Source organism: Monodon monoceros, unplaced genomic scaffold (assembly GCF_005190385.1).
Source record: "Monodon monoceros isolate NGI ecotype Baffin Bay Population unplaced genomic scaffold, NGI_Narwhal_1 Super_Scaffold_10, whole genome shotgun sequence".
Lineage (NCBI taxonomy): Eukaryota > Metazoa > Chordata > Mammalia > Artiodactyla > Monodontidae > Monodon > Monodon monoceros.
In genome coordinates, this window is record NW_021703766.1 from 33,425,795 (window position 1) to 33,452,241 (window position 26,447).

General features: G+C 58.9%; 1 protein-coding gene across 10 annotated transcripts in view; it reads right to left on the reverse strand.

Annotated features, from left to right (window-relative positions):
* Window positions 1–698: 698 nt before the first annotated feature.
* ADCY7 (adenylate cyclase 7) overlaps window positions 699–26,447 on the reverse strand; it is a 59,191-nt gene continuing 33,442 nt past the window's right edge. For 8 of the 10 annotated variants that reach the window (XM_029240024.1, XM_029240036.1, XM_029240015.1 and 5 more), the window contains 23 exons: window positions 25,679–25,840; window positions 24,682–24,831; window positions 24,234–24,382; window positions 23,081–23,192; window positions 19,626–19,753; window positions 18,071–18,229; window positions 17,722–17,854; window positions 14,318–14,509; window positions 13,900–13,934; window positions 13,322–13,405; window positions 13,106–13,178; window positions 11,740–11,837; window positions 10,726–10,810; window positions 10,187–10,312; window positions 9,239–9,337; window positions 8,021–8,214; window positions 7,045–7,135; window positions 6,520–6,675; window positions 5,683–5,829; window positions 4,990–5,094; window positions 4,486–4,600; window positions 3,751–3,875; window positions 699–3,549 (listed from right to left, as the gene is read on the reverse strand). In XM_029240024.1, coding sequence (XP_029095857.1) covers window positions 3,403–3,549; window positions 3,751–3,875; window positions 4,486–4,600; window positions 4,990–5,094; window positions 5,683–5,829; window positions 6,520–6,675; window positions 7,045–7,135; window positions 8,021–8,214; window positions 9,239–9,337; window positions 10,187–10,312; window positions 10,726–10,810; window positions 11,740–11,837; window positions 13,106–13,178; window positions 13,322–13,405; window positions 13,900–13,934; window positions 14,318–14,509; window positions 17,722–17,854; window positions 18,071–18,229; window positions 19,626–19,753; window positions 23,081–23,192; window positions 24,234–24,382; window positions 24,682–24,831; window positions 25,679–25,840 — 2,865 coding nt within the window. In that variant the 3' untranslated portion in view covers window positions 699–3,402. Of the gene's footprint in view, window positions 3,550–3,750; window positions 3,876–4,485; window positions 4,601–4,989; window positions 5,095–5,226; window positions 5,342–5,682; window positions 5,830–6,519; window positions 6,676–7,044; window positions 7,136–8,020; window positions 8,215–9,238; window positions 9,338–10,186; window positions 10,313–10,725; window positions 10,811–11,739; window positions 11,838–13,105; window positions 13,179–13,321; window positions 13,406–13,899; window positions 13,935–14,317; window positions 14,510–17,721; window positions 17,855–18,070; window positions 18,230–19,625; window positions 19,754–23,080; window positions 23,193–24,233; window positions 24,383–24,681; window positions 24,832–25,678; window positions 25,841–26,447 lie in introns of those variants that run through there. The other 2 variants (XM_029240052.1, XR_003796319.1) reach the window with 2 other exon arrangements.

Consider the following 26,447-nt stretch of genomic DNA (forward strand, 5'->3'; position numbering starts at 1 on the left):
CAATCCCACTACTGGGCACATACCCTGAGAAAACCATAATTCAAAAAGAGTCATGTACCACAATGTTCACTGCAGCTCTATTTACAATAGCCAGGACATGGAAGCAACCTAAGTGTCCATCATCAGATGAATGGATAAAGAAGATGTGGCACCTCTATACAATGGAATATTACTCAGCCATAAAAAAACGAAATTGAGTTATTTGTAGTGAGGTGGATGGACCTAGAGTCTCATACAGAGTGAAGTAAGTCAGAAAGAGAAAAACAAATACCATATGCTAACACATATATATGGAATCGAAGGAAAAAAGGTCATGAAGACCCTAGGTGTAAGACGGGAATAAAGACACAGACCTACTAGAGAATGGACTTGAGGATATGGGGAGGGGGAAGGGTAAACTGGGACAAAGTGAGAGAGTGGCATGGACATAAATACACTACCAAAGGTAAAATAGATAGCTAGTGGGAAGCAGCCGCATAGCACAGGGAGATCAGCTCGGTGCTTTGTGACCACCTGGATAGGGAGGGTGGGAGGGAGGGAGACCCAAGAGGGAAGAGATATGGGAACATATGTATAACTGATTCACTTTTTGTTATAAAGCAGAAACTAACACACCATTGTAAAGCAATTATACTCCAATAAAGATGTTAAAAAAAAAAAAAACTGACAAAAAAAAAACCTTGGGACATCAGGTTTTCCAAATTGCTAATTTAATCTCTGAAAAGCTAAACAAAGGAGAAACACTGGTGCTTTATAAAAATGAAATCATAACATTTTGAAACAAATGTTACAGGTCTATAAATATTCAGTATATAGAATAACCCCTAGTCATTTGCATGTACTTTCTCAAAGCATATTTCTGTACATATACACAATGTATACAGTGGTTAATGAGCTTGTCTGTTAGGAAATGTTCTTAATAAGTAAACCAGAAAACTTCAGGTGTGATTTTCACTAGCATCAGTGAGGCCACCTCAGTAGAAATCTGAAGCAGGTCCCTGACCCATAGAGAACGTCAGTGTTAGGAAAGATACTTGTCATAAAGCAAAATGACACCTGTGAAGAAATGACTTGGTAATTGGAAAACAAATTTTTGAAAAATAACTAAGTGATTTTTATGGTCAGTTACACACTATGATCTGATCATCAAAAACTCAAAACTTAGGGACTTCTCTGGTGGCGCAGTGGTTGAGAGTCCGCCTGCCGATGCAGGGGACGCGGGTTCGTGCCCCAGTCCGGGAGGATCCCACATGCCGCAGAGCGGCTGGGCCCGTGAGCCATGGCCGCTGAGCCTGCGCGTCCGGAGCCTGTGCTCCGCAACGGGAGAGGCCACAACAGTGAGAGGCCCGCGTACCGCAAAAACAAAACAAAACAAAAAAAACCCTCAAAACAATATTCTTATCTGAGCACAGTGAAAGAAAAATACATATATGGTAACCAATTATTTTTTTAAAACTCCCAACTGGGATTTCTTTGCCAGAGGAAGAAGGTAATTTGCATATTGCAAGAGCAGAAGTATGCCCACCTCAGAGAGGCCCAGCACACTGATGTGTGTCTACACCATATCCGTGACAGAACCTTCCTGACTTCCCAGGAGAGCCCTATTGAGCAGCCCTGGTCACTCCTGATTTTAAGGGTATAGATTTCAGCATAGTACTTAGATGAAGAATTGGTGTGTAAAAAAGGCAATTTAAGTACGGCTTATTTCCCTTACCAGCGTTTTCACAATGAAATTCCTTTAGGCCAGCAAGTTCTTGTGATTTATTCCTACCTATTCCAGTTTCATGCAGAGCATCAGAGCTGCCACTAGCCCACCCAGCTCCCAACAAGACACAGCACCAGCAGGCAACAGCTTGGGCTTCAGTCCCCTCCCTGCCCGTGGCTGGGGTGCCAGCTCACCCCACAGCCCTCCGTCCCAGGCAGACCTGGCTGCTCAGTCACCTGTCTGCAACGTTGTGTAATCTTTTGAAGCCTCACGTATGCAAGGTTTTCTGTATAATTTCAGGGGAGTTCATGGATGACTTCTGGCTAAGAATTCCTGCTGGATAGTGAAATCCAGCTGTATTTATCAGAAACCCCAGGGATACTGTGGTTATGAGGCAATGACGTCAGTTCAGAAAACGGAAAGGGCAGTTTGGTTATTATTATTTCTCACCTTGAAACAACATAGGTAGACTTCTTTCCATTCTTTTAGAGCTAAAGTGCTGTAAGACACCACCTCACAGACCTGGCGTCTTCCCTTGCCTTGATTCATTCAGTTGAGAACAAGGCCATCTGAGCACCTGTGAGAGGGCTGGCCTCCCAGATACAGGAACCTCTACACGTGCTAATGCTGAGTAGATGCTCTTAGTTTTGAAGCTCTTCAGAGCTAGCTATGAGGACTGAAGGAAAGGAAAGAACTACAGGCTGTCCAGCTTCTCTCCACACAGACTCCATTCCTTTCCAGTACAAAGCTAAGACAGAGTTGAAGGTTGCAGCGGGTGCTCAAGAATGCATGAGGAGTCAAGGAAGGGCTAAGAGCTTATACCTTATTTTCTAGGCTTTTCTCATATTAAAGCCAGAATTCTGGCTTCAAAGTTGTTTGATTCAAAGCCAAGGCTGTGACACTCCTTGCCTTCCTGCTATGAGCCGCATTCCTCTGAGCTCCATCCCACAGCTGAGCTGATCTCATATGCTCACCCTGGACAGTGGTCCCACTTACGTGTCAGTGGTTACAAAGGCAGAGACTACGCTGCAGAGAAGATAATTTGTCTAGCATCTCAGAAGTCATTTAAAGGATAAGAAATACCTCCATTAACAATGTATCCATTTAAAACAGACACATACCAAAGATGACAAGAAGTAAGAAGTGTCCGCTGGGGGGTTTTCTCCCAATTGCTTGAAACCATTTATAGATTTAAAACAAGCACCCTTTCAACTCTTTACCAGAATGCCTGTATGAGAAACGTGGACTCTTCTAGCTGTTCTGCTGGGGAGAAAGGAGTCTCCACCCATCCTGGACAAGAAAAGAAAGACGAGTCTCGCCTGTGCAGCTCACAGGCCAAGGGGGAGTAGGGGTGGGCAGGGGTCTCCAGGTCATGCTCTGAGGTCTCATCCACAGCACCTGGGGGGATGAGGGTCTAAAACTCACAAATGAGCTGTTCCCTGCTGTGCTGGAGGCCGAGTTGCAGACTCCCGACAGCACAGAGGTTCTGGCTGCCTGTGTGTAAGGCTTGGTGGTCGCCTCAAGCTGAGAAATCCTCTAGTGCCAGTTCAAGGAAGCCATGCACAACCACCTGCTAGGGGTGGTAATGGCCAAACCCTTGGACTGCCTTTGTGACCGACGTGGGGCTGAGCCTTCCCCCTGGCTTGCTTCAGGGAAGGAAATGGGCTTCCAGCACGTTCTGCACCTACCTAAAGCCCTCAGTTCAGCCCCAACCCTTGAAACTTGGCAGTATCCGTACAGACAAAGTAAGTCCGCAGTTCGCCTTTGCCTTTGACATTAATCAGTCCGCGGCATTCACAAGAGTAACCGAGTCCCTGGAGGATGGCACACGTCTCTTCAGTAACCTGAAAAGGAAAAGAAACCTCTGTCTTCAGAAGCAGAAAGAAAATCTGCTGTGGGAGGGATGAAGAGAAATCGGCCGACGGGGTCTGGTTTCCCTCGAGAATTCTGTGGCTAGAATCCCACAGCTGACTGATGCCCAGGCTCCCTCACCTCCGGGAAGTTCTTTCCCCCTTGGGCACAGGTTTCCCCAGGTGAGCTTTTACCTGGATTTTCCCAAGTTCTCCAGTGCTCTCCATTCGACTGGCAACATTGACCGTGTTTCCCCAGATGTCGTACTGAGGTTTTCGTGCCCCAATCACTCCAGCAATCACGGGCCCATGGTTTATGCCTAAAGAACATGTTTGCAGTTAGCAGATCATAGAGGCAAAGCCTCAGGCTTATAAGGCCACAGAATCCACCCGACAACCACAGAAAGCGTTGACAGAACAACTGCAATGAAGGTTGGAAGGGTGCTTCCTGAGTCTGACAGGAGGTGGTACTTGGGATGGGAGGAGAGCGCTCCCTGGGCAGTTCTTTTCCAGACTGTGCTGGATGTGAAACCTGAGTCCACTCTTAACACTTCTTGTATCTACTAATCTTTTGAACAGTAAATGGGCTTTGAGCACGGACCCCGTTAGCTAACAGTGACTACTTAGGTTAATGATTTTGCTTTGTTCTCAGTGTATTCAAGGTCACCTCTTTACAGCCAGGGATTTGGGCTTTCCAGTCCCCGTAGTGATACATTCCTGTTTACTTAAAACTTGCCAAGGTAACTTCATAAATAGTAGGCAAAGAATTCTTATTACCCAGTCGCTGGGGTTTTAAGATCAGAAAGGGATTTCTAAAACTTTTCATAGCAGATGGCAACATACACCGGACTGAGAGTGGATTTGCCAGGAGGCGGGAGCTGCACAGTCCCACCCGGAGCTCAGGCCCAGCCCGCCTTCCCAGGACCTCACCAACTCGGAGGCGGAAGGAGTTGAAGGAGTGCCGGTTGATGCCATCCAACTTGCTCATCAGGGCAGTGCTGAACTCCACCATGATGCCGATGTGGGCATGCTGCCGCTCCAGGTCCTGCAGGACAGAGCACTCCGTGGGGCCAGGCCCAATCACACCCCGTCTTCCTGCCTCCACCGGCTGTCAGACGGACGCTCCAGAACACCCTGACCTGCTGAGCGCTGTGTGCCAGCCTGGGCATGAAACCCATGGGGGAACCACTGATGGGCAGAGATGTACCGAGGCTCCTCCACAGAGGGTCTAGGACCTGCTCCCCCACCTAAGCTCCCCTCCTGGTGAGGGGCCGCCTGCCCCAACCCCTCCACCAAAAGGCTCCCTCAGGCTGAGCCATGAGCTCCTCTGCCCTTCCCTCAAAGGAGGGGGCACAGAGAGGTGTCGGTCTGGGGCTGTCTTGAATTTCCCCTCATCTGGGGCTGGGACATGAGACCACCAGATTGCCTGGGTACCTGGTTCTCGTGCCCTGAGGGGATGCTGAGCCCTGCAGCTGCCATGTACGTGCTGCCGATGGTCTTGATCTTCTCCACACCACTGAACTTGGGCTTTAACAGCAGCTATAAGACGAAAGGAAGCAGGCCATATAACACAGCTGCAGCCCAGGCCTGTCCCAGGTTCTGAGAAGGGTGTAGGATTCTCTCCCACCACCACTCCTAATGCAAACATTTCTCATGCGGGGCCCTTCCCACCTGAGTTCACACCTCCGTACAGGTGGGGACACAGCCTCTGGGTTCTCTCCCTGCTGCTCCCTCGTGTCTGTTCCCTGACATTCCCTGTCTCTTCCATTCTCATCTGGTCTCATTCCTGCGAAGGAGCAAACACCCCGCCCAACAGTATCTACACAGGAATGTCGATTATTTGCAGCTAAGAGTTAAGCCCAAACTGAGTGACTTCCTTTGAAACAGGTTGCTAGCATGGGCTTAGCAGGAAATCAGACTGTTCTACAACCTAAACCTAAGCAAGCTGCCCCTCACAGAGAAGATAAATTACATCGTGACAAAACAAACAAGCAAACGTGTAGGTACGTTTTATAATTTGTGTACCATGTGTTCTCCCCAAGGGCGCCGCAGCACACGTGTTCAGTGGGCGCAGGGTGCCCCCGGCCCCACCCTGCCCTCTCCAGGCTGTGTGGAGGGAGGCCTTACCTCATCAAAGTCAGCTATGATCTCGTTCAACAGGCGCAGGCACTCCAGCCCTTCCTTGTTGACGTCGCACTCCGTGTAGAATACTTTGAAGTCCGGCACGGATGCAAACATGACACACACGCAGTCATAGGACTGATGGTACCAGTCCTGGATTGGAGGTGGGTAGAAACATGACCCTGTGGCCACCAGACCTCGCTGGGGCAGGTGGCGGGGGGAAGCAGACGGGAGGCGATTCCGTGCGCTCCAGGAACAGATGCTGGCTGTACATGGGACTCAAGTGGGGGCCGTTACAAATAGGAGATTCTGAATCAATGTGTCGGGGAGGGTCAGACTCAGGTTGGTTTGGGGCTCCTTTAAGTACCCTGGGTCTGTACAGCTGGGCTTGAGAACCCGTGGGTGGCAGAAGGTAACAGGAGGCCTGGGATCCATGCCCACTGGGCCCGAGTTTCCATAGATAAAAAAACTCTCTGCTACACAGAATTGGTAAAAATGCATGTTTTCATCAACAGATGGTCCAGATTGCAAATACCTGGACATTTGATCCTCGCAACCATCCTGCCAGCCAAGTACTATCAGCCCCATTTTATAGATGTGAAAATCAAGGCCCAGGGCAGTGAGAGATCTTGTCCACAATCACACCTGAACCCTAGTCTCCGATCCAAAGCCTGCGTTCTTACAGCTAACACCACACATGGTCTCCTGGGCGCATCAGTGAGGCCAAGAGCCATGGAAACCAAGTGCAGAAAGCACCTTGTAGCTATAGCGCGTCCCTCCACGGGACTGCATCTGTACCGTCAGTCTCCCTGTCCTAGTGACTGAGCCCCCTCTCACCCACACCTCATTTAACTTGTCACCAATGAAGTGGGCGGCCACATGGGCTGGCAGGACATTCTCTAGAAGAAGGCGGTTCACATTCTCCATGGTTTCAAACTCCTCGTGTTCCTTCTTGAACTTCTTCTTCCACAGACAGTCCAAGCGGCAGTAGTAGTCAATCTGCGGACAGAAGGGAACATCGGTGTCCCGGCAGCAGTGAGCGAGGGCAGAGCGCACTCGTAACCCTGGGGGCTTCGGAGCCGGCCCATCAGCACTGCAGCCTGTGCCCCTGGCAAACGTCCCCAACTCAACAGCCACTCCCCAGTCAGCCGAGTGACCCACAGGATTAAATGTCACTCGTGTCCTGATGGGAGGTAAGGACACTTGCCCAAGGACCCCGACCCAGGGGACCGGAGGTCCCCGAAAGACTGCAGTCCTGTGTGCTGCTCCAAATCTGAGGCAGCCCCAGCCCCACCCCCGGCCTCTCCAGAAAGAGGTACAAGCAGCCAGGTAGAGCTAGGGACGCAGAGGGCGCCTCCTGGGCCGTACCTGTCTGGAGAGCATGATGAGGGTGGTGTAAAACAGGACCAGGTAGAAATTGATCATTGTCTTCAGATCCCATGAACAGGACGGGGAGCTGCTGGATATGAGGGGAAAGGCAGGCGTCATCTCCACTTCCGCCCAAAGCCCCCCACATTCAGGGGATGGCACGAGGCCCAGACGCAGGGCCAGCCCACGGGAAAGTGAACAAGATGGGAGATTGTTGCCCTTGGAGCTCACATTCTCGGGGTTGGCAAACAGGACGCTTCAGGTTGTAAAGAAAAGGGGGACGTACAGTTGACAGGGAGGTGACATCTGAGCTCACACCTGGGTCTCAAGGGATATTCATGGCGAAGTCTGAAGGAAAGCACTCTAGGCAGGCAGGGGAGCGGCCACAGGCCTTGCAGGTCGGCAGAAGCAATGTGCAGGTGCAAGCCAGATCCACGGGAGCACACCTAGTTCTGGGTCCCCAGGCTCCTGCCTTCTAGTTCAAGGGGAGCCAGGCCCCCGCTCCTCAATCCACTTGAGGCCCAGAGCCCCCAGAACCACGCACACGCCAGCCCCTCGCATCAGCCTGGGAAGAGACCAGAGCCAACTGCTCTCTCCAGAGCTCTGGAGACCCAGGACATGGCGCAAAGCAGGGGACTGGGCTACAGCTGAAGCCTCCGCCTCCCGCCCCCACGCTGGCCTAGAGACAGGGTCACCCAGGTGGCCTCCTGGGACCAGGGACACCCCCTGCAAATGAGTCACACTCAGCTCTGAGTGCTGCAGACCCAGGGCCTGAGCCTATCACTTCCCCTTCTGTAAAGCGGAAACCATGCCACCTGCCGGTCCAGCCCACAAGGTGTCCGGTCCAGAGGGGACTGTGAATGCAAAAACACCTTAGTTTGAAATGACACTAAGACAAGACAAAAAGTGCTACGATGGGCCACAGTCGAGACAGGCAGTGGGCAGGGGTCCCGGCAGTGTGGGGTCTGAGCCCCACCTGAGGGTGCCATTGGTCTTGGTGAGGTTGCCCAGGCTGTAGCCACAACAGTCCCACTGCCAGCACGGGGAGATGTTGAAGAGCACCAGGTAGGCCACCAAGGCCACTGTCAACAGCACGACCTTCAGCTCCAGGCTCATCCGCAGGAAGACAGAGCAGGCGATGAAGGCCAGGATGCAGCTGCAGGTGTAATACTGGGGAGACGGGGACGTCGGTCACCCCACCATCTCCCGTCACCAAGAGGCACCTCCCGGATCAGAGGTCACCCAAGGGAGGGACACCTTTAGCCACAGAGGAATCCATGAAGATCCAGTGTGTCTTCAGCATCACTCTCCTGCCTCACTGACCTCCCTTAACAAAGAGCAGGCAACGGAATCTAAAACTTTCTATATTATGTTGTTTTTAACTATATTTTTACTTCCACTTATGGCAAGTGAACTCAAGGAAAAAGAAACGCAGTAAATAAAAATGCAGGTGCTGGGGAGGCTGTGACAAGGTCCAGGCAGTGATCTGAGTTCTGCCATGAGCCGGTGCCCCCCAAAGTGCGTCTCTGCCCATGTTACTCTCCTGCTCAAGAGCACTCTGTGGCTCCCTACTGCCCCCAGAATAAAGACCAAGCTCTTCACCCTGGCACTCATGCTCCACTGGAGCTGGATCTAACCTACCTCTGGCTTCATCTCCCAATCCTCCCCCACCCCCTCCCCGTGACACGACCACCTGAAACCTACTGTGCCCACTACCTGCCTTGGCTTTTTTTTCGCTGTCCCCTCTTCCAACCCCCGTCCCATAACCTCTGTGCCCTTTAGAGACCAGCTTAAATTCACCACCAGCCCCCTCAAGTCCCACAGCCCTCATCCTGTGCGGGAGGGTGCTTCAGGCACAGCTTCTGGTGTCAGCCCACCTGGGCCCAGTCCTGGCTCCGCCGCCTATGAGGCAAATCCGTCGGCCTCCCCACGACCACTCCCCCATCCATGAAGCGGAGATCATGACGAGCGTGGTCAGGAGACAACCACCAGCGCAGGGCGCTCCCACCCTCTCGCCTTGGACCCAGGCGCCAGCACCTGGACCCCTCAGCCCCACCCAGCCCTGCTCTGTCGCCTCGCCTGGGAGGTGGGGGACTCGGCTCTTCCATGCCCATGGGCTCCGGTGCTCAGTGTGTCCTGAGCACGCAGGGACAGTCCGAGTGAGGGCACCAGGAGCCCCGAGGGACACACTCACCGGGAGGAGCTTGCACAGGGTCCTCTCCCAGCTGCTCACGGCCCCCGGGCCCGTCTCGTTCCCAGCAGGCAGCCCTGGGGCCGGGAAAGGCATCAGCGGCTACGGAAAAGACAGGTCCCTGTGAGCGGTGGTCCAGGGGCTCCAGGGTCTGCCCCGGCTGAGCGGGGCTGGGGACCTGGAGCGGGCAGAGGGCAGGGCCGGGGCCTCCGAGAGCGCCATGGGCATCTCCTGCCAGGCCTGGCTCTAAGCCTGGCCGGAGCCTCTGTGCCCCCGACGTCCCACCACAGCTGGCGGCTTCACTGCGGGAAGAGGGAGCCCAAGGAAGGCACAGGGACGCCACCCCAGCGCCTGACTCAGGGCGGGGGCAGAAGCTGGGAGCAGCATTTTCAGTGAGCCCCCTTCTCCGCAGGTGACGCTGAGGGAGGTGGTCACAGAGTCCCTAGTGCAGGGGACACGGAGATGGGGGAGACTCTGGCTCTAAATGTCGGAGCGGGGGAGGACCGGGTGGGACAAGTGCTGTCTGAGCCCCAAGCACACGAGCCCGGCCAGAGAAGCAGGGCCCAGGCGTCCCCTCCAGCTTGTGCCCAGGGCTGCTCATCCCCAGCGAGGAGACTGGGTCTCAGAAAGGCTGAGACAGGACCTCCTCAGGGGCAGGAAAGAAAGACCGGGACGTCAGGACGCCGTGGTGGCCCTGTGGGGTCGGCCACGTGAACGCTCTTGGGGCCCCCAAGTCCTCATGTGACAAACACAGGGTGAGGAGCTCAGAGCCGCCACGGGAACCTCACAGGGCTCTGGATACAGTCACACCAAATGGGCTTTTAGGCAACAGGATTATAGGATTCTAGAATCCGGAGGTCCCCAGGGGTCAAAGACTGCTCCCTCCTCCCCGGAAGCGTGCACGGCCCGAGGGGTCTTTGCCAGGCCTGCCGTCCCCGCCGCAGAACCCACCAGGTTGACGACAGCGACGGCGAGCAAGCTGCCGATGGTCAGGACGGCCAGGGACACCCGCAGCAGGGGCTGCGTCTCCACCCTCTCAGAGATGGCTCGGAGCGCGCCCCGGGCTGGGCAGCACCTCTGCGGAATCACCCGAGGTGGAGGGAGATCACTGTCATCACCCAGCACCCACACCCGAGGTGGAGGGAGAGCCCGCAGGAGGCCTGGCCCGGGGGCCCACAGCCCAAGGGCCCAGCAGAGCGAGAGCTTCTGAGAGCTCTGCTGGGGAGTCAGGGGTGCTGTGCCCGCCCGGCACAGAGCTCAGGACACGTGTGGTGCGTAGACAGAAGGGACAGCCCCACCCTTGGGGTTGGGGACAGCCGCAGCCGCTTGCGGACTACTAGCACATAGGACGGAGAGCCCTGGGAGAAGCCTCCAGACCGTGCTCCAGGCCGGAGGGGCAGGGGTCACGGGGCCGGGGCTCGCACCACCACAGCCCCGACACCTGGTGGGCCCGGCCTGCCCGCCGCCCAGTCAGGGGCCTCCCCACTCACCAAGAGCTCACGGGCAAAGCACAAGCCTAGTACCAGCCCGAGCACGCAGGCTACCAGCCCAAAGGACACACCCAGAGCCGCCATCCTGGAGAGGAAGGAAAAACCTAAGTTCTGGGGGACCCTCTGCCCAGGACCAAGCCACCGGCATGCTCCCCACCCCCAGCGCCTCAGTTCACCTTCTCCCCCCTCCCAAACTGCTACTCTGCACTCAGCCGAAGGGGCACACTGCACACCGTGGTCCAGCTGCCCCACGAACAACACACAAGGCCTGGCCGAGACACGAGGACCAAGGTCAACATCACGCCCCGCTTTCCGGGCCAAGTATACAAGAAATAACTGGTTATACAGCCTTCAGACTCTTGCCCGGCACACAAGCACCATCGAAAAGCGTTCCCTATTTCGTCTTTATTAAGCACATCCTGAACCACGATCCTAGTGGATCCTTTGGCCTAACTACCCTTCCAGAAGCCTCCAACTGGCTGACCTTCCTACCTCCCTGTGACCTCAGCCCCGTCCCCGCCCCCAGCAACAGAGCCCTTTCGCAGAAGCGTGAATCTCAGCGGCTCCTGTGTACTGGCCACACACCCTGGATAAGGCATTAAGCCGCCCCCCAGGCCTCAATTTCCCACACCTAAGAGGGAGGTGGTAGCAGCTACGGTTTTAGGAGTCTGCCCTTCTAGGACTCCAAACACCTAAGGCAACAGTCTCAAAACACTGAAATGCCTGAAGGGCCACACAGAAAACAGGTGACTTTGAAGGCGGGAGGCATCTGGGAGTGGGGAGGCCTGCGGCTTGAGCGTGCAAGCATGTTCAACTAACACTAAAACTAAACGTTGGCAACTCCAGGTATGGGGGCCACGGTGCCAGGTCCAGTTTCTGGGGCTCTGACGCCTAAAGGTACTAACTCTAACAGCCAGCCCCTTCCTGCAGGTCTTCTGGTGGGATCTGCACGGTCACCACCCCTCCTAGCCTGACCCCAGTGTGCCTGACCATCCGGCCCACCCCCCGACTGACCTGGGCATGAGCAGGGCATGGACGAGCAGGATGCAGATGAACACAAGGCTGGCACAAGCGAAGTAGTAGCGGGCCCGCGGGATGGGTGCCAGGCGGTACTGGGGGCGACAGAGACTTGTGAGGGGTGGCCGGGCGGCTGAGGCCCTGCCCGCAGGGCAGGCTACTTGCTCTGACCCCTTCCTGGGCTCCACCCTGGCTCGAGTTAATCATCTCTAAGAAAAGCCTTACACCCCCTCCTTGACTTCCTCCCCTCCTTGACTGTTACATCATCACCGAACAAACAATTTTCATCTGTTTCCATTCTGCAGTCTCTCTTTTACATTTAGAGGTGATACCTTCCCCTCCCCCACCCCGCCCAGGTCTCTGACTTCATTTCCAAGGTCCCTGTAAAGCCTGTAGCCCAAGTCCGTGGGCGAGAACCAAATGGGAGCTCTGGGGCTGCTGCGACTGGGGCTAGTGGGGGTTCTGTTCTCACCCCAAACCGAGGAGCACGGCCAGGCCTGAGCCCCAAGCTGTCGGGCGGGGGGCCTGTGCTGCCCGCCCCGCCACACCTGGCACCGTCTCAAGATCTCAGCCCACAGGGCTCCCGCCACAGATGAGCAAACCGAGGCTCAGGGAGCCCGGCAGCCTGTCCAGGTCTCACAGCCAGCAGGTGGCCCGCCAGGCGGCTCTCCTGGTGACCACACCTGCCTCCAGACCCCAAGCTCCCCACACAGGGAGCCCTCAACTCAGGGAGACCCCCAGTCCTGGAGGCTGAAGCGGCAGAGAGGTCCCAGCACCAGAGAGCCGTGGGCTGCGTCACTCTCTCAGGCCACACCTGAGGCCAAGACGCCCCAAACCTTGGGGTCCGTGACATGGGTACCATCGCCCACCTTGGCCTGCAGGTGAGGGCAGAATGACACACACGTGCCTTGGACGTTGGCAGAACCAGTAGACTCTCGAAAAATAAGTGAACGGTCACTAGTGGGACACAAGCATGGTGTTACAGCAGCCAGAAGGGGGAACCGGTCAGGCCCCGTCAAACTGATACTGAGTTTGGGGCTTTTTCCTAAAACGTGCAGAGCCAAAGGTGCACGCTGGCCCCTATCAGCACTGGCTGAGGTTTGGCATTTGAAGGGAGCAAAGTCTCCCAAACCCAAGTCGGGGAAGCACTAACGGGGGTGTCAGGTGCAGGGGCGAGGCCAATAAGAAGAGAACCCAAACAGGCTGCACTGAGCCCCGTCCTCAGCCCAGTGGCAGCTGGAGCGACTCCCCAGCGCCCTCCCTGAGCAGACCTTCTGGGGGTGTTGGCTGCCCTGTGGCCAGCACCCGCCCCCCACCCCAGGCCTTGTTGCCCCTGTTCCTGGGGCTGCTCAGAGGTCCTCACCTCTTGCTCGAAGCCCTTCTCCAGGAAGATGGACCCAAAGGTGTAGAAGTCATCAGACTTGGAGCAGCAGGGTCTGTGGGGTGGAGACACAGGCAGTGAGAGGTGGCGCCTGGAGGAGTCGGGGGGAGGGCGTGGGGGGCCACCCTCAGGAGGCAGCACCACGGACACAGCCACTGGGCATGAGGCACAAGGCGAGCACAGGTCTCGGAGCCTCACCTCGTGGAGCTGAGGCCCTCGATGGCTGACAGCATCTCATCATCGTACGAGTCATCCTCCGGCCGCCCCTTGGGGGACGCACTTCTGGAATCAGACACCCGCAACAGCATCAGCCCGGGAACCTACATCTACCTGCCCAGAGGCAGGGGTGTGGACGAGATGACTCACCCAAGTGGGGTTCCCAGGTGCCTGCAGGAGGTCCCAGAGCCTCGTGCAGGATGGAGGAGGGACAGGCGGGTCCCATTGAGGCCCAGAGAGGACAAGTGAAGGCCCAGCATCACCCAGCCAGAAGCAAAGGGCAGACCCCCAGGCCCCGGTCCAAGGTCTCTTCCACTAAACCCCAGGGTTCCATCACACCAACCCCACTGACCCCACTACAGGGTGGGTATACAACAGCCACTCGATCATTGTGAAGTTTTGGTTCCTAAAAACACTCTGACCCAAGCCATGGCGAAACCCATAGTCAGGGCTGGGCCTTGTGGAGCTGCCCTCCTGGACAGAGGCTGGTCAGGGCAGCCTGCCTGGAGGAGGTGACTGGGGCAGGACTTGGCCAGGGAGGCAGGAGACAGGGCACAAACCTGTCAGGGGTCCGGTGGCGCCGTAGGGGAATGGCCTGGAAGGGAAGGGAGGGGGAGACGGTTATTCTCCAGGACCCGGGGCCCTGATGCGCCTCACCGGACTGGGTCTATCGTCTCTGCCACTCTCGGATGCAAGGACTGTCCAAGCTGCAGGCACCCAGAACTGAAACTGAACTTGGTCTGGAGAACCAGGAGGCCAGGGACATCCCCCGCCACCCTGGAGCATTCTCCAAATGCCTTCACTTCCCCAAGGGCCCCAGGAGGGAGCGAGGGAGGGCAGAGCCTGGAACCATCCTGCAGATGCGGAAAGTGAGGCTTGGCCGGAAGGACACCCTTAGCGGAAGGACACCCGTAGCATGTGCTCTCCCGCCCCTGCCCGCGGCTCCTGCTCCCAGCTCTCTGGGAGGAGAGGTCCTACCTTGGGCCTCCGCCCGTGGGGCACAGGGGTCTCGTTGCTGCTCACGTTCTCGCGTTGGTTGAGGTGTGCGAAGGGCCGCGCCGCCCCCCAGGACTCGAGGTAGCGGGTCATGCGCACGGAGGCCCGCATCTTCAGGGTCGCGTCCCCCTTGGCCTTGGTGAGGTGTAGGCTGGGCGGGGGCGGCTGCTGGCTCTGCGGGCAGACGCAGACACGGCCTGTCCCACCCCTCCCCTCTCAGCACGGGAACGGCCCGCCCCCATCCCGCTCCCCCAGAAGTGCGACGCTGCCCAGAACGCTGGCCCATCTGGCCAAAAGGGTAAACGGCAAAACAGCTGCTGGGTCTGCAGGCCCTCGGGGACTGGCGGAAGCCCAGTGCTCTCCCTGGCCGGGCACCGGGGAGGTCCCAGCTCGGGGCCCTGTCCCTGCCGCAGGCACAACTGTGCACAGCCCCTCAGGCCTTTCTCTGCCTCCCCAGAGCAAGAGGTGGGGTCAGGCCCCAAGCCCGAAGGCTCCACTTGGCCCCTGAAGCTCCCTGGGTCTGAAAGCCCATTGGCCCCTCCCGGTGGACGCACCCCAGGGAGATGGCACCCAGGGAAGAAGCCACAGGCATCCTGCCCTGCCCACCCACATGTGGCAACACACATCGTTCGTGTGGGAGCAGCCAGGAGGAAGGGGAATGCTGGCCAACCCAGGGCTGCTCCCCACGGGGCAGCATTCCAGGGAGTTCCACTCGTACACACAGCATGGGTCCAGTATCTGCCACAAACCTGCCGCGGCCATGCCAGGGACACGGTGGCTTAGCCAGGCCCTGAAGGAGGGGCCCAGCCCTGCCGCCCTCTCCCCCAACCCCCCGCCAAGAACAACAACCTGCCTGGGACCATCCTCAGCCGGCGAGGCCAGACAGGACTGGAAAAGGGGGAGGGAAGAGAAAGACCCCCGAGGCCACCAGGGACAAGCTCGGGCCATCTCGAGGCCTGTTGAGTCCCCCTCATCCCCTCACAGCCCTGCCCTGCAGGAGTCCCAGTCTCTGGCGGCTCCCACAAACACCCACACAGACCAACACCTACTGCCACAAACACTCGTTCAGCCATAGGCAGCAACTTTCCTGGAAACTTCTTGCCTCCTCCTAGGACAGAAACATTCTTAAACTCTGAGCCATGTCTGTCTGCCAGGCCAGAGGGAATGGCATGGAATTCAGTCCTTGTGCAGAGAGTCCCGGGGTCCTGAGAGCGAGCGGCACCTTGTGGTGAGTGACCTGCCCTGGGGGTCTGGGGAGGTTACATTTCTCTGCCTCCCCCTCCACCGTCAGCAACTCTTGCCTACACGGCAACCAGCTCTTCAAGTTCAAGGCCACTGCCACTTCTCTCTTAGGGCAGGGAAGCCAGACACTGTCCCTAAAAATTAAACGGGTCCTGATGATCCATCAGTTCTGAGCAAAAACGCATCTGTTGAGAAGCAGGGCCCAGGGAGGGCACCTGCAACCTGCACCGGCCACGGGCCCCCTACCGGCCACCTCTGGACACTCATCCCTTGGGGCACCTCACACACACGTAAGCCTATAGAAGCCAGAGCTGGGAAAGGACCGTCCCACCACACCTCGGCACAGTGCGCGCAGCGCAGTCATGAGAAGAGACGAGGGCGGTCTCTGTGCGCAGAAGGCAAGGTCTCCAAGTTACGTCGCTGGTGAAGCAAAGCTCACCCTGGTGGAGGCGCTACCGCCAGCTCAGCAAAGAGGCCAGAGGAGTCTTTCCCCCTCTACTTAGATGCGCACAGACACCTCTCACCACACGGGTCCCCGTCAGGGGGGACGTGCCGGCGGCGAACAGGGATGCACGAAAAACTTTCTATAGCACACCCTTCATGCTTTTTGAATTTTCAACTACGGGAATGAATAAAATTAAACAAAGATGGGGGAAGGTAGCGTTGCCAGATAAAAGACAGGGTGCCCAGTAAACCCTGCATGAGACACTCGTACTAAAGCCTCCTCCCTTGTTCATCTGGAACACGAGTCTGACTGGGCGCCCGCGGTCATACCTGCTGATCCGGCGGCCCTGCGGGGTGGGTTACAGGACTACGCCTGCCACCACCTCGGGGTCAAGGGCTCTGCTTCACTCGTTCACAAGCTATGTGGGGCCCTGCTCTGTACCAGGCGTTGTCCTAGGACCGGGGGTTGAAGCCTGGAGAAGAGGGACCCCCACCCCGAGCCTGCCCCCGTGGAGCTCACACTGACAATAAACAGTAAAAAGGATAAACAGGAGCATTTGGGACAGAGGGCTCTGGGCTGAGGGGGCAGCAGTGACAAGGGCTCTGCAGTGGAAAGAGCCTGGCAGTGGAGGGACAGGAGGCTGGCACAGGGCGGGGGAGGAAGGAAGCGGGGGGGGAAGCCCCGGTGGGGGGGGGGGCGGGGGGGTGGGGAGGGGGCGCGTGAGGGGGGGGGGGGGAGGGGGGGGGGGGGGGGCAGAGGAGTGGGCGGGGGGCGGGGCCCAGAGCTGCAGGGACAGGGCAAGGGGCTGGGTGGTTTCCACGATAGTGGGCTGGGAGCAGCCCCAAGGTACCAGGAGGGGTTCCCCCGACGCTCGCTCAGCATGGCTGACCCACCTAGGGCGCACTGGGAATGTCGGCAGGATGAAGCCCGAGGGTGTCGGGGGAGGCTCACAGGCGGGCCCGCGGCTGCCCCAGAGACTGGCAGGCGGGCCAGCCCCGAGGACGGCAAAGGCCAGAGTGAGACGGAGCTGGAAGGAGCCAGCCACTGCCGACATTCTTGAGCAAGCCCCAAGGATGATTCACCGAGGGCCCAGACGAGCTGGCCTCCCACAGGCGGGAGCGAAAAGCCCCTGCCGGCGCAGGCCCGGGGCCCACGGCCCAGAAGCAGGCTCACAGCCTTCCCCACCACGGGGTCCTGAAGGGAGTGGGGCCAACTGAGAACCTAGAGGCGCCGGCCGGGCAGGCGCACGCGGCGGGTCAGAGCCCAGGACACACAGGGGCTCCTGCCTATTGGCCCCCTGGCCACTCCTTGCTTCCCTGACTCCCATCCGAAGCGTGTTTTTAAAACGTGTCTTTTGAGAATCTGGACGATCAGTGGCCACCTCACGGAAGATAAACTAACAGTGGCTATTGTTTCCAGAACGTTTATGATGTGCCCAGTTACGGGGAGGGCTTCACTCAGATTAGCTTTCTCTCCTCTTGAGGTAGGGGCCGTTGTTATCCCCGTTTCATAGAACAGAACACTGAGGTCCAGAGAAGTTGTCCCTTGGGGCCTAGACCATGCCTAGTAACGGGGCACTGCCTCCTACCCCGGGCGGGCCCCACCTCTCCCTCCACGGGGGCCATGCCCCGGGCGTGGGCCCTGCTCCCAAGCACAGCCCCAGCGCCACCCCCCAGCCTGCCGCGGCTGAGCCTCGTACCCGGGGGTCGATGACCAGGTAGGTGCGGATGTTCATCTCCTTCAGGTAGGGGTCCCGCTGCTGCCCATGCCCGTCCTCCACCTCATACGCCTTGTCCAGGTGGTTCAGCGTCGCCTCTGTGATGTGCACCCGGCTGGGGGAGACGAGAGTCAGAGAGCAGCAGGGCCCAGCGAGGGCAGACACCCACCCGGGGGTGCACAGCAGGCAGGGCTGAGCAGGCCGGAGCCCGGGCGGGCTCCCCCCACTTCAGGTCACTGATTCCCTCTCTGACCCCATGCTGATACCCCACCACCGCAGCCCAGAGTCAGCCCCAGACCTCTGACCCCACCGCCATCCAGCTGAGCCTCACCCAGGGACTCCAGCTGCCTCCATCCTGTTGGCCAGGGACACGTCATGGGACCACACATCATACTGCCACTTGCGCAGCCCGATGACACCGCACAGCACGTTCCCCGAGTGTATGCCCACACGCATGCTGATGTCCACGCCTGTGGCCTCCCGCACCTGCCTGGGGCAGAGGCCCGTCAGCCCACCCCAGCCAGGGCTGCTGGGGGGCCCTGAACCCTAGGACAGGCTCAAGGTCCCTGGTAGGGGGTATGGCACGGGGTGGGGGCAGAGCAAGGGTGCGGGGAGCGTATGGGAACAGGGCAGGCCCAGCTCACAGAAGAGAACGTTCTCAGCCTGAGGGGGCTGCCTCCTTGCAAGGGGATGAGCCCCCCATGTCTAGGAGTGTGCAAATGGATGTGGCCGCCCCAAGCTCAAAGGCTGTTAAAAGGAGGAGGAATTCCAACTGTCACTGGTCACGGTGGCTCCTGCTGGAGGCCCTAACATACTATCATTGGGTGTTACCCCTGCCTGGCAGCCCCAGCCGGAGTCTGCAGAGGGATCCAGACACTGCCCCAAACCCAGCAGAAACAAGGAACATGGGGCCAGCCCTCGGGGGCCTTACACACCCCCATCTCTGGGAACTGGGAGTACTGGGGGTTGCCAGCACCACTTAGTACAAGGAGCCCCAACTTCAGAGTTCCCTGGGGCACAAGGCACCCCCAACACGAGCAGGCCTCCGGGTCCCTTTGATAAGTGCGTGAGGGCCTGGGCAGCAGCCGGTGCCACGTGTCCGCCAACGGGCTAGGGATGGACCGAGCCTGCCGGGGTCAAAGCCAGTGGGAGCGGAGGGCCCGCACAACCTCCACATGCTCCAGGGAGGGAAGGAAGCCCCAGGGCTGTGGCACCAGCCCGAGGTCACACAGGCGGTGACGCAGAGCCAGCCTGTGACCTGGACCAACTCCCTGACCGGGTTTTATTCTGGTGAGACTTCAGGAGGACAAGCCGGAGCTGGGTTTGCGCGGAAGCTGTGCGCTGCCCGGCAGCCCAGCCGCGCCCGGCTCTGCCCCGAACGCTGGGCCGTTTGGCCAAGCCCGCCTGGCCCTCCGCCACCTGCTTGACCACCACAGACCACGGCTGCTCGGGGCTCCAGAGAGCCTTGTGGGGAGCTGGGATGTTGGTGGCAAGGAGCCGCAGGAGGCTGAGGGCTAGTCCCCCAACTCTAGGGTCTTCACAGGGGGAACAGGAAGCAGACGGAGGCCTGGAGTCCAACGCTGCGTCTGCCAGCTCCCCTGCTGCTGCAAAGGCTCAGCCTCCGGAGAAACGGAGCCCAGCTGCCCGTCCTCATGGCCCTCAGCTCTGAGCTTCTGAGACTCTCTGGAACTCGGAGTCCCAGTGGGCCCAGAGGGAGGGATGCAAACACACTGCTGAGTGGTCCAGGTAAGCCTCCTGCGCCCCTGGAGCCTCAGTTTCCTCATATGCAAAGCAGGGACAATGCATTCCCCAGCACGCCTTGGGGAGCAGAAGGGGCCCGCCGTGGGAACAGGCCCCAGTGCCCCAGGCTTGTGCGTGGTACCTACTTAATGGCCTCACACATGTCCAGCCCCATCTTCACACAGTTGCGGGCGTGGCTGGGCAGGGACACGGGCAAGCCTGACACACAGTAGTAGCAGTCGCCCAGGATCTTGATCCGCATGCATTCATTGGCCTGCAGGGCAAGGGGAGGCCTGGTCAGCAGATGGCCCAGGGGCCATGGAGCAGGCATGCTGGCCACCTCCCCACACCCTCCAGAGTCAACCAGGCTCTCTTCTGGCCAGGGGCTTTCTCCTGGGGCACCAGCCACCAGCAACTGCCTCTGGGCCCGGCAAAAGGATGGGGAACACGGGGGGTCTGCAGGAGGAACCCCAAGCAGGTGTCAGGGATAAAAGCAAGTGTTACCAAGGGTGGCCACCTGAGGGTCTCTAGGGAGGCGCTACCTTTGTTTCATTCATCTATGCAATGTTTGAGCATCTACGGAGTGCCCTGCTCTGCCCCAGACACTGGGACACAGCAGTGAGCAAAACAGAAAACAATCCCTGCAGCCAGTGGCAGAGCTGGACACTAAGCTACATAAATAAAATCTGTAGACACCCATGATAAGCGCTATGGAGAAAAATGAGAAATGGGAAGGAAGAGGAAGTTCCCAGGAGGCCAGGAAAGGCCGCCCAGTGAAGGTAACATTCGAGCAAAGTCCTAAAGGAACTGAGGGAGCAAGCCATGCCAGGATCTGGAGGAAGAGCATCCGGGCAGAAGGAAGCAGCATGTGCAAAGGCCCTGAGGCCAGAAGGGTGTTTGAGACATAGCACAGCAGTCAGTGTGGGTGGAGTGGAGAGAGTAGGAGGGATGAGAACAGAGAGGTAGCAGGTACCATAAGCTATGGGGTCAGCAGGTGTCAAGGTAACCCAAGAGATGACTCTGCTGCTAGGGATACAGGGTTTGGGGAGTGGGGGAAGAACAGAGATGAAAGATGGGAGTGGGGAGAGAGGGTGGGGTCACATAAAAAAATATGCCCCTGGAGGGGAAGGGGAGGCCCAGGTAGGCTGTCTGAGGTTCCATCTGAGGTGGTGCTGCAGGTACTTGACCCTCCATAAGCCCTTAGCAAAGGCGGCCATACATATCAAGGCCTTGAGGGTGGGATTTAAGGGAACAGGAAGGAGAAGCTGCCTACTGGGCTCCAGTGAAGCCTTGCCCCAGCTCCCTCCTGCCTTTTCCCAGAGGGCTGGCCCCTAGAACCAGGGTATCCTCTGTCTCCAGATCCAGTGCCCACTCCCTGGCATGCCCACCAGGCCTGTGGGTGACCACCCAGCACCGATGACCAGGCCAGGCCCCATCCCTCCCTCGAGGTCCCCTACCCGCCAGGCCTTTGTGAGCAGTCCCCTTCCTAAGCCCTCCTCCAATGACCCATCTGAGTGTGTGCCAGCTGCTTCCCGGTGTGCTCCGTCTGGCACATGCTGAGTTCTGAATGGCCTAACGGAGGTGGGGGAGGACAGTGCTTTCCTAGAAAGCAGCAGAAGCTCGGCGAGGGCTGGGACACCCAGGCACAGGCTCAGGGCACCGCTGCCCTTATCTTATCTCCTCCAGAGCCAGGTGCAGGGTAACAGTCTGGATCCAGCCCCGCTGTCAGGGATTTACAGGAGGCCACGTTCCCCAGGCTGCTCTTCCCCGCGCCTCTGAGACTTACAAACTGGAGGAGTTGTGTGAGTGTGTTGGGACAGAAAATGCCTGAGCCCAGACGCAATGCGGACACCTCTGAGAGGAGGCCCTGGCTCTCACCAGGAGGTTACAGTTCTGGAATCTGATTGCTGATAGGAGAAAAGGCTGGGACCAGCTCTGCCTGCTGTGTCTGCCCAGGGACTGGACACTCTGGCCTGAAGACTGGCACCTGCCATAGCCTCCCTCTTCTCATCTATAAAATGAGGCTGCCTCCTGGGCCTGCCATGGAGAGCGGGCTGTGTCCAAAAGGGCAAGGGCAGGTCCTTGGCTTTGTGGCAGGGGAAGAGCCAGCTGTGGCTTTGCGTAGTGAGGATGGAGCCTGGGCCCACATAAGGCCCAACCTCTAGGAACCTCCACCAGAGACATCATGAAGGAAGGAAGCTCCTAAAGGAAGGCTCCCGGCTAAACAGACCCTCAGAGTCACACAGTCCACAGTACCCAGGGGGGACAGCTCTCCAGAGCGCCCCTGGCCAGTGGTGTCCAACTGTAATTTGGTTACCTCCTGTGACGGGAAGCTCATCTCCTGAGGTGGAGCCTGCTCCTGGTGAGGTAGTCCCTCCCAAGATTGAGTGCGAGGCCAGAACTTGTTCCCATCAAGTTCTAAACCATCGATTCTCTGCACATGGAGTCACCCGGGAGGCTCTGAAAAACTCTCATGGGTGCGGGCATGGGTACTGGGGTTTTACTTAAGCTTTTCATGTGATTCAAACACGCAGCCAGGACGGAGAGCCACTGCCCTAAATCTTACACTTGGGTCTCTACTCAGTGGCTACCACTTCCAGGAAGCCTTCCTGACCACCTGAGGCTGGGCTAAATAAGCACCCCCAAGTCCTGCCCCCTGTACCCCTCTTCCAACCACATAGCACGTAGCCCGGGAGCAACTTGAGGGCAGCCCAGGGCTGCTACTCAGCAGGTCCCCGGACCAGGTGGTAAATTAATGAATAACTGAGGCTCCTCCCCAGCCCCCTACACACACCCCTGGAGCTGGGTGTTGCTTGTGAAGACAAAACAGTGAGATCTCAGCTCAGCCCTCTTTGGTCTCCAGACCCCTCCTGCCTTGGCTGAACCCTGGAGGCTCTCCTTGCCCAATGCCCTCCCTGCTTGGCACCTGCTATGCTCCCCAGGGTCCTGAGGTCAAATCCCGCTCCTCAACTCAGCCCTCAAGTCCTTGAATGTCTGACCCTGTGACCATGTTCCCCGCCAACACACTCTGTCCCACTCACACTGAGCCACTTTCATTGCATGGACACACAGAGCTTTCTTTCTTCTCTAGGTTTTTGCATATGCTGTTCCCTCTGCCCATAACACTGTTCCCTTTCCTCTTCAGTTTCTTTTTAGGTTTCTCAAACTTTAACGTGCAGACTATTCACCCTGCGATCTTGTCAAGAGACAGATGCCGGGTGAGGCCTGGCATTCCACAGTCCTCCCATGCTCCCAGGTGAAGCTGAGGCTGCTGACCCTGCGTAGTCAGGATGGAGCCGCCTCCTCCTCCAGGCAGCCTTCTGGAGTCCCCCTCTAAGCTCGTGAAGCCCAGTGCATTCCCCAGTGTGCACTGACAGTCTCCCCAGAGGCCTCACACTCTGGGGGACAGGATCCTGGCTCAACCTCCACTTTGACCATGGGGCACTTGAAAGCTTTGCTGACTGAATGCTAAAATGCAGCCCAGGCCTCCCCGCACCCATCTCAGCACAGCGCTGGACACAGGACACGCTGTGGATGCGGTGGGAAGGGCTCCTGACTTTACCATCAGCGGAGGGGAGGCAGCACAGGTCAGTGGGCTCACCTTGGCGATCTGGTCGAACTTTCCGAAGAGCTCGTTCAGCACCACCACCAGCTCTTTTGGGGAGCAGTCGCTGGCCAGCTGCGTGAAGCCCACGATGTCAGCATAGAGGATGCTGGGGGTAGGGGGGCCAGCAGGAGGGTCAGGGCCAAGAGCCCCTGAGCATCTGCCAGCCCCGCACCCAATCACCCCTGCGAGCCCTCTGCCGCCAGGGATGGGAGAGAAACCCGCCGCCATAAGGATGAATTAAAGTTCCAGAGGCTTCACATCAAAGAAAATGAAGCAAGCCCCAGTTTGCAGGGGCCCTCCGGAACCCCCAACCCCTTTAGAGCCTCACCACAGATGACTGAATGGAGCCCTTACAGGTGGATTCTCGGGCACCTGGGAACTTCTCCCCTTCCCTATACCTGGATTTCACCTCTGCGCAGACTTCAGAGCTAAAGCCCTGGTAAGATGTGACTGCACGCTCCCTCCAGCTGAGCTCCACACCCAGCGCTTTCACACATCTAGTCCTCACGCTGCCCTTGTAGGAACCCCATTCTACAGACGAGCAAACTGAGTCCCAGGGAGGTTAAGACTTGCTGGGAAGCCAGAGCTGCATTTTGCACCAGATCTCCCCGCTCCTGAGTCTACAGTTCTGGACCATCCACAGCCCAGAGGCAGCAGGCCAGTCTCGGGGGTAATGCAGAGCCTGCAGGCAGAGGACCAGGGTGGAGCTCACAGCGCCCACATCTGCGCTTCACTCAGGTCAGCGCCACTGAGTAAGATTCTGCAGCCCCTTCAAATCAGTCAAAGATGGTGTCAGGACTGGGGGGGGGGGGGTCCCTGGCGGTCACCTGGGTGGGGCTTCATCTCCTTTTGGGGGGCCTGTGCCCCTTTGAGAATCATCTGAAAAGACCCTTTCTTCCCAACAGTCACGTTCGTGCACAGAGTTTGACAATTTTAGGGGGCAGTGGATCTCCCCCAATACTAATCTAATCTGCCCCCACCCCCTGGGGGAACAAGTGGGAGACTGAGGCCCAGGGAGGCGCCTGGATTTACCTCTCCCCAGTCCCCGTGCGGGCTGGGACCTGGGCCTACAGGTAGGAGGGCAGCGGGCCACCTGCCGGGGCCGCCCTGGGAGACACTGCGCATACGGGCCCGGCCAGCCACCCACCTGACGTTCTGGTGCCGCTTGACGTAGAGGCTGTGGAAGTTGTTGTCAGGCAGGTAGCGGCGGTCCCCGCGCTCCTTGAGCCGCTCGATGATGGCCAGCTTCATGCCCATGGAGATGTGGGCAGGCAGCACGGACAGCAGCAGGTTCTCCTGGCACGTGGGGCACAGGCAGGGCGGCGTCAGGCCCCGGGTCTCCATCCTCTCTGCCCTCCTGCCCCTCTGCCCACCACGTGCCCCATTGCTGCTGGCCTACACCCTGCTACCAACCCGGCAGGCACACACCCTCCCGTGTCCCCAGCAGCCCCCGGGATGACACCAGCACAGGTGTCTGGCCAGGTGCCCCAGGCGCCTCACCGTGCTGTTCAGTGAGCACATCCTCAGAGAAAGGATGCAGGGCGTGGGGCCGGGGGGACAGCCGGGGGGCCGGGCAGGGCCAGGCGGGTCCCCACCTGCTGGCGCTTCTCGATGCGCAGCTTACGGCGGATCTGAATGCACTTCACAGTGTAGGTGAAGAGGTCTCGGGAGGCATCCTGCATCTGGTGCTTGTGGAAGGCGCCCGTGAGGTTCCCGCACAGGAAGACCACAGCGTTGGCCAGCAGCTGCGGGCGGGCCGTGGCGGGCTCAGCATCAGGCCTGGCCCGTGCCCCAGGACACCGACCCCCTTGGTGGGCTGGTGACGGCACCCCCTCCCCGATCCCTGGCCTCCCAACCCACTCGGGCTGCAGCCTCCCTGGGGTGGGCAGGCAGGGAAACAGGTTCAGACTCACTGGTCTCCTAGACTCATTAGTCTCCTAGTAGGTCACTGCGACCCCAGGACCAGGACTCAGGCCTGTCTCAGCATCCACCAGACATTCCCTGGTGCAGAAGCGCTCAGGCCCCAGAGACCGGAGCAGCCAGCCACTTCCAGGGCGGCAGGAGCACAGCCCCTCACAGAGCCCAGAGGGAGAGCCAAGGACTGCCACGGAAGGCACAGGGCCAGGCTGGCTGCCCAGAGCTCTGGCCCCCACCTCCCAGACCAGACACCAGGCCTGCTCAGGAGGAAAACACATCTGCGCGCCACCACTAACTGTTCATAATCACTCAACGCAAAGGACACCAGACGCGGCGTCCGACCCTGTGCAGATGGGGCTCTGGGCTGAACGAGCGAAACCTCGGGAACAGGGCCTCACCCAGCAGTAGTGCGCTGGACCCAGGAAGGAGGCCCGAGGGTCAGGGCTCGAGGGAGGGGCTGAGCCTCCGGGGTACCCCAGGCCAACAAAGAACAGGCTGCAGGGCAGGGCACCTGCCGACTTGGACGAAGCCCGGCCTCGAGGCCACCCATCGGCAAACACCTCTGTCTCCGAGGCCTCCAACTCACCCGCTCCAGCCTTGGCTGCCCTCGGCCCAAACCAAAGCCCCACCCAAGGCCTTAGCCGGCCCCGCGCCCCAGACCCACACGCCCCTCACCTGCAGCCCTACACGGACGCTGGGCGTGGTGAAGGCCCCCATCAGAGCGCCGAGCACCAGGAGGTGGGAGGTGCTGGAGACGACCCCGGCCACGACGGCACCCCGCGTGCTGAAGGGCAACAGCGTGTACACCACGAAGACCACGAACAGGAAGAAGGGCACCTGCACGCAGAGGCGTCGTGAGCGCGGCCACCACGCCGCCCCTGCCCGGGGCCCAGCTGGGGTCACTCCGCAGCCCTGGCTCGCGGGGATGGCCCTGGAAGCCTGAACTCTGAGGCTACGCCCCCCTCCCCGCGCCCTCGGCCCTCAGGTCGGCCCCTTCCCCCACCCTGTGTGGCGAGAGGCAGCGACAGACACAGGATAGAAGGAGAAAATGATGCCCAGCCAGCATCATCTCCTACAAGCTGATTTACCATCTGGGGCTGAGGCTGAGCCTCCGCCGCCCTCGTGACCCAGCGAGCTCTCGCCTGGTGCCCACTGCCCACGGCCCTCCCTCCGCAGGAATGGTAACTACTGCCACCCCCAGCAGCCCAGCTCACCGGCCCCGCCCACGCTCTGAGCTGGCCCCTGCTGCTCCCCCCCCACCCCCGCCCAACCCGCCGGCTCCCACCCCTGCTGGGAACGGCACCCTCCCCCGAGCTTCCCACCTGCATGGCTTGCCCGAGCCTCACCCCACCCCAGTCACAGGACCCAGCCCCAACGGTCAGAGCCGCCCCCCTCCCCGGTGACAATGACCGTCCAGGGCTGGGCCCATGCCCCAGGCCAGCCA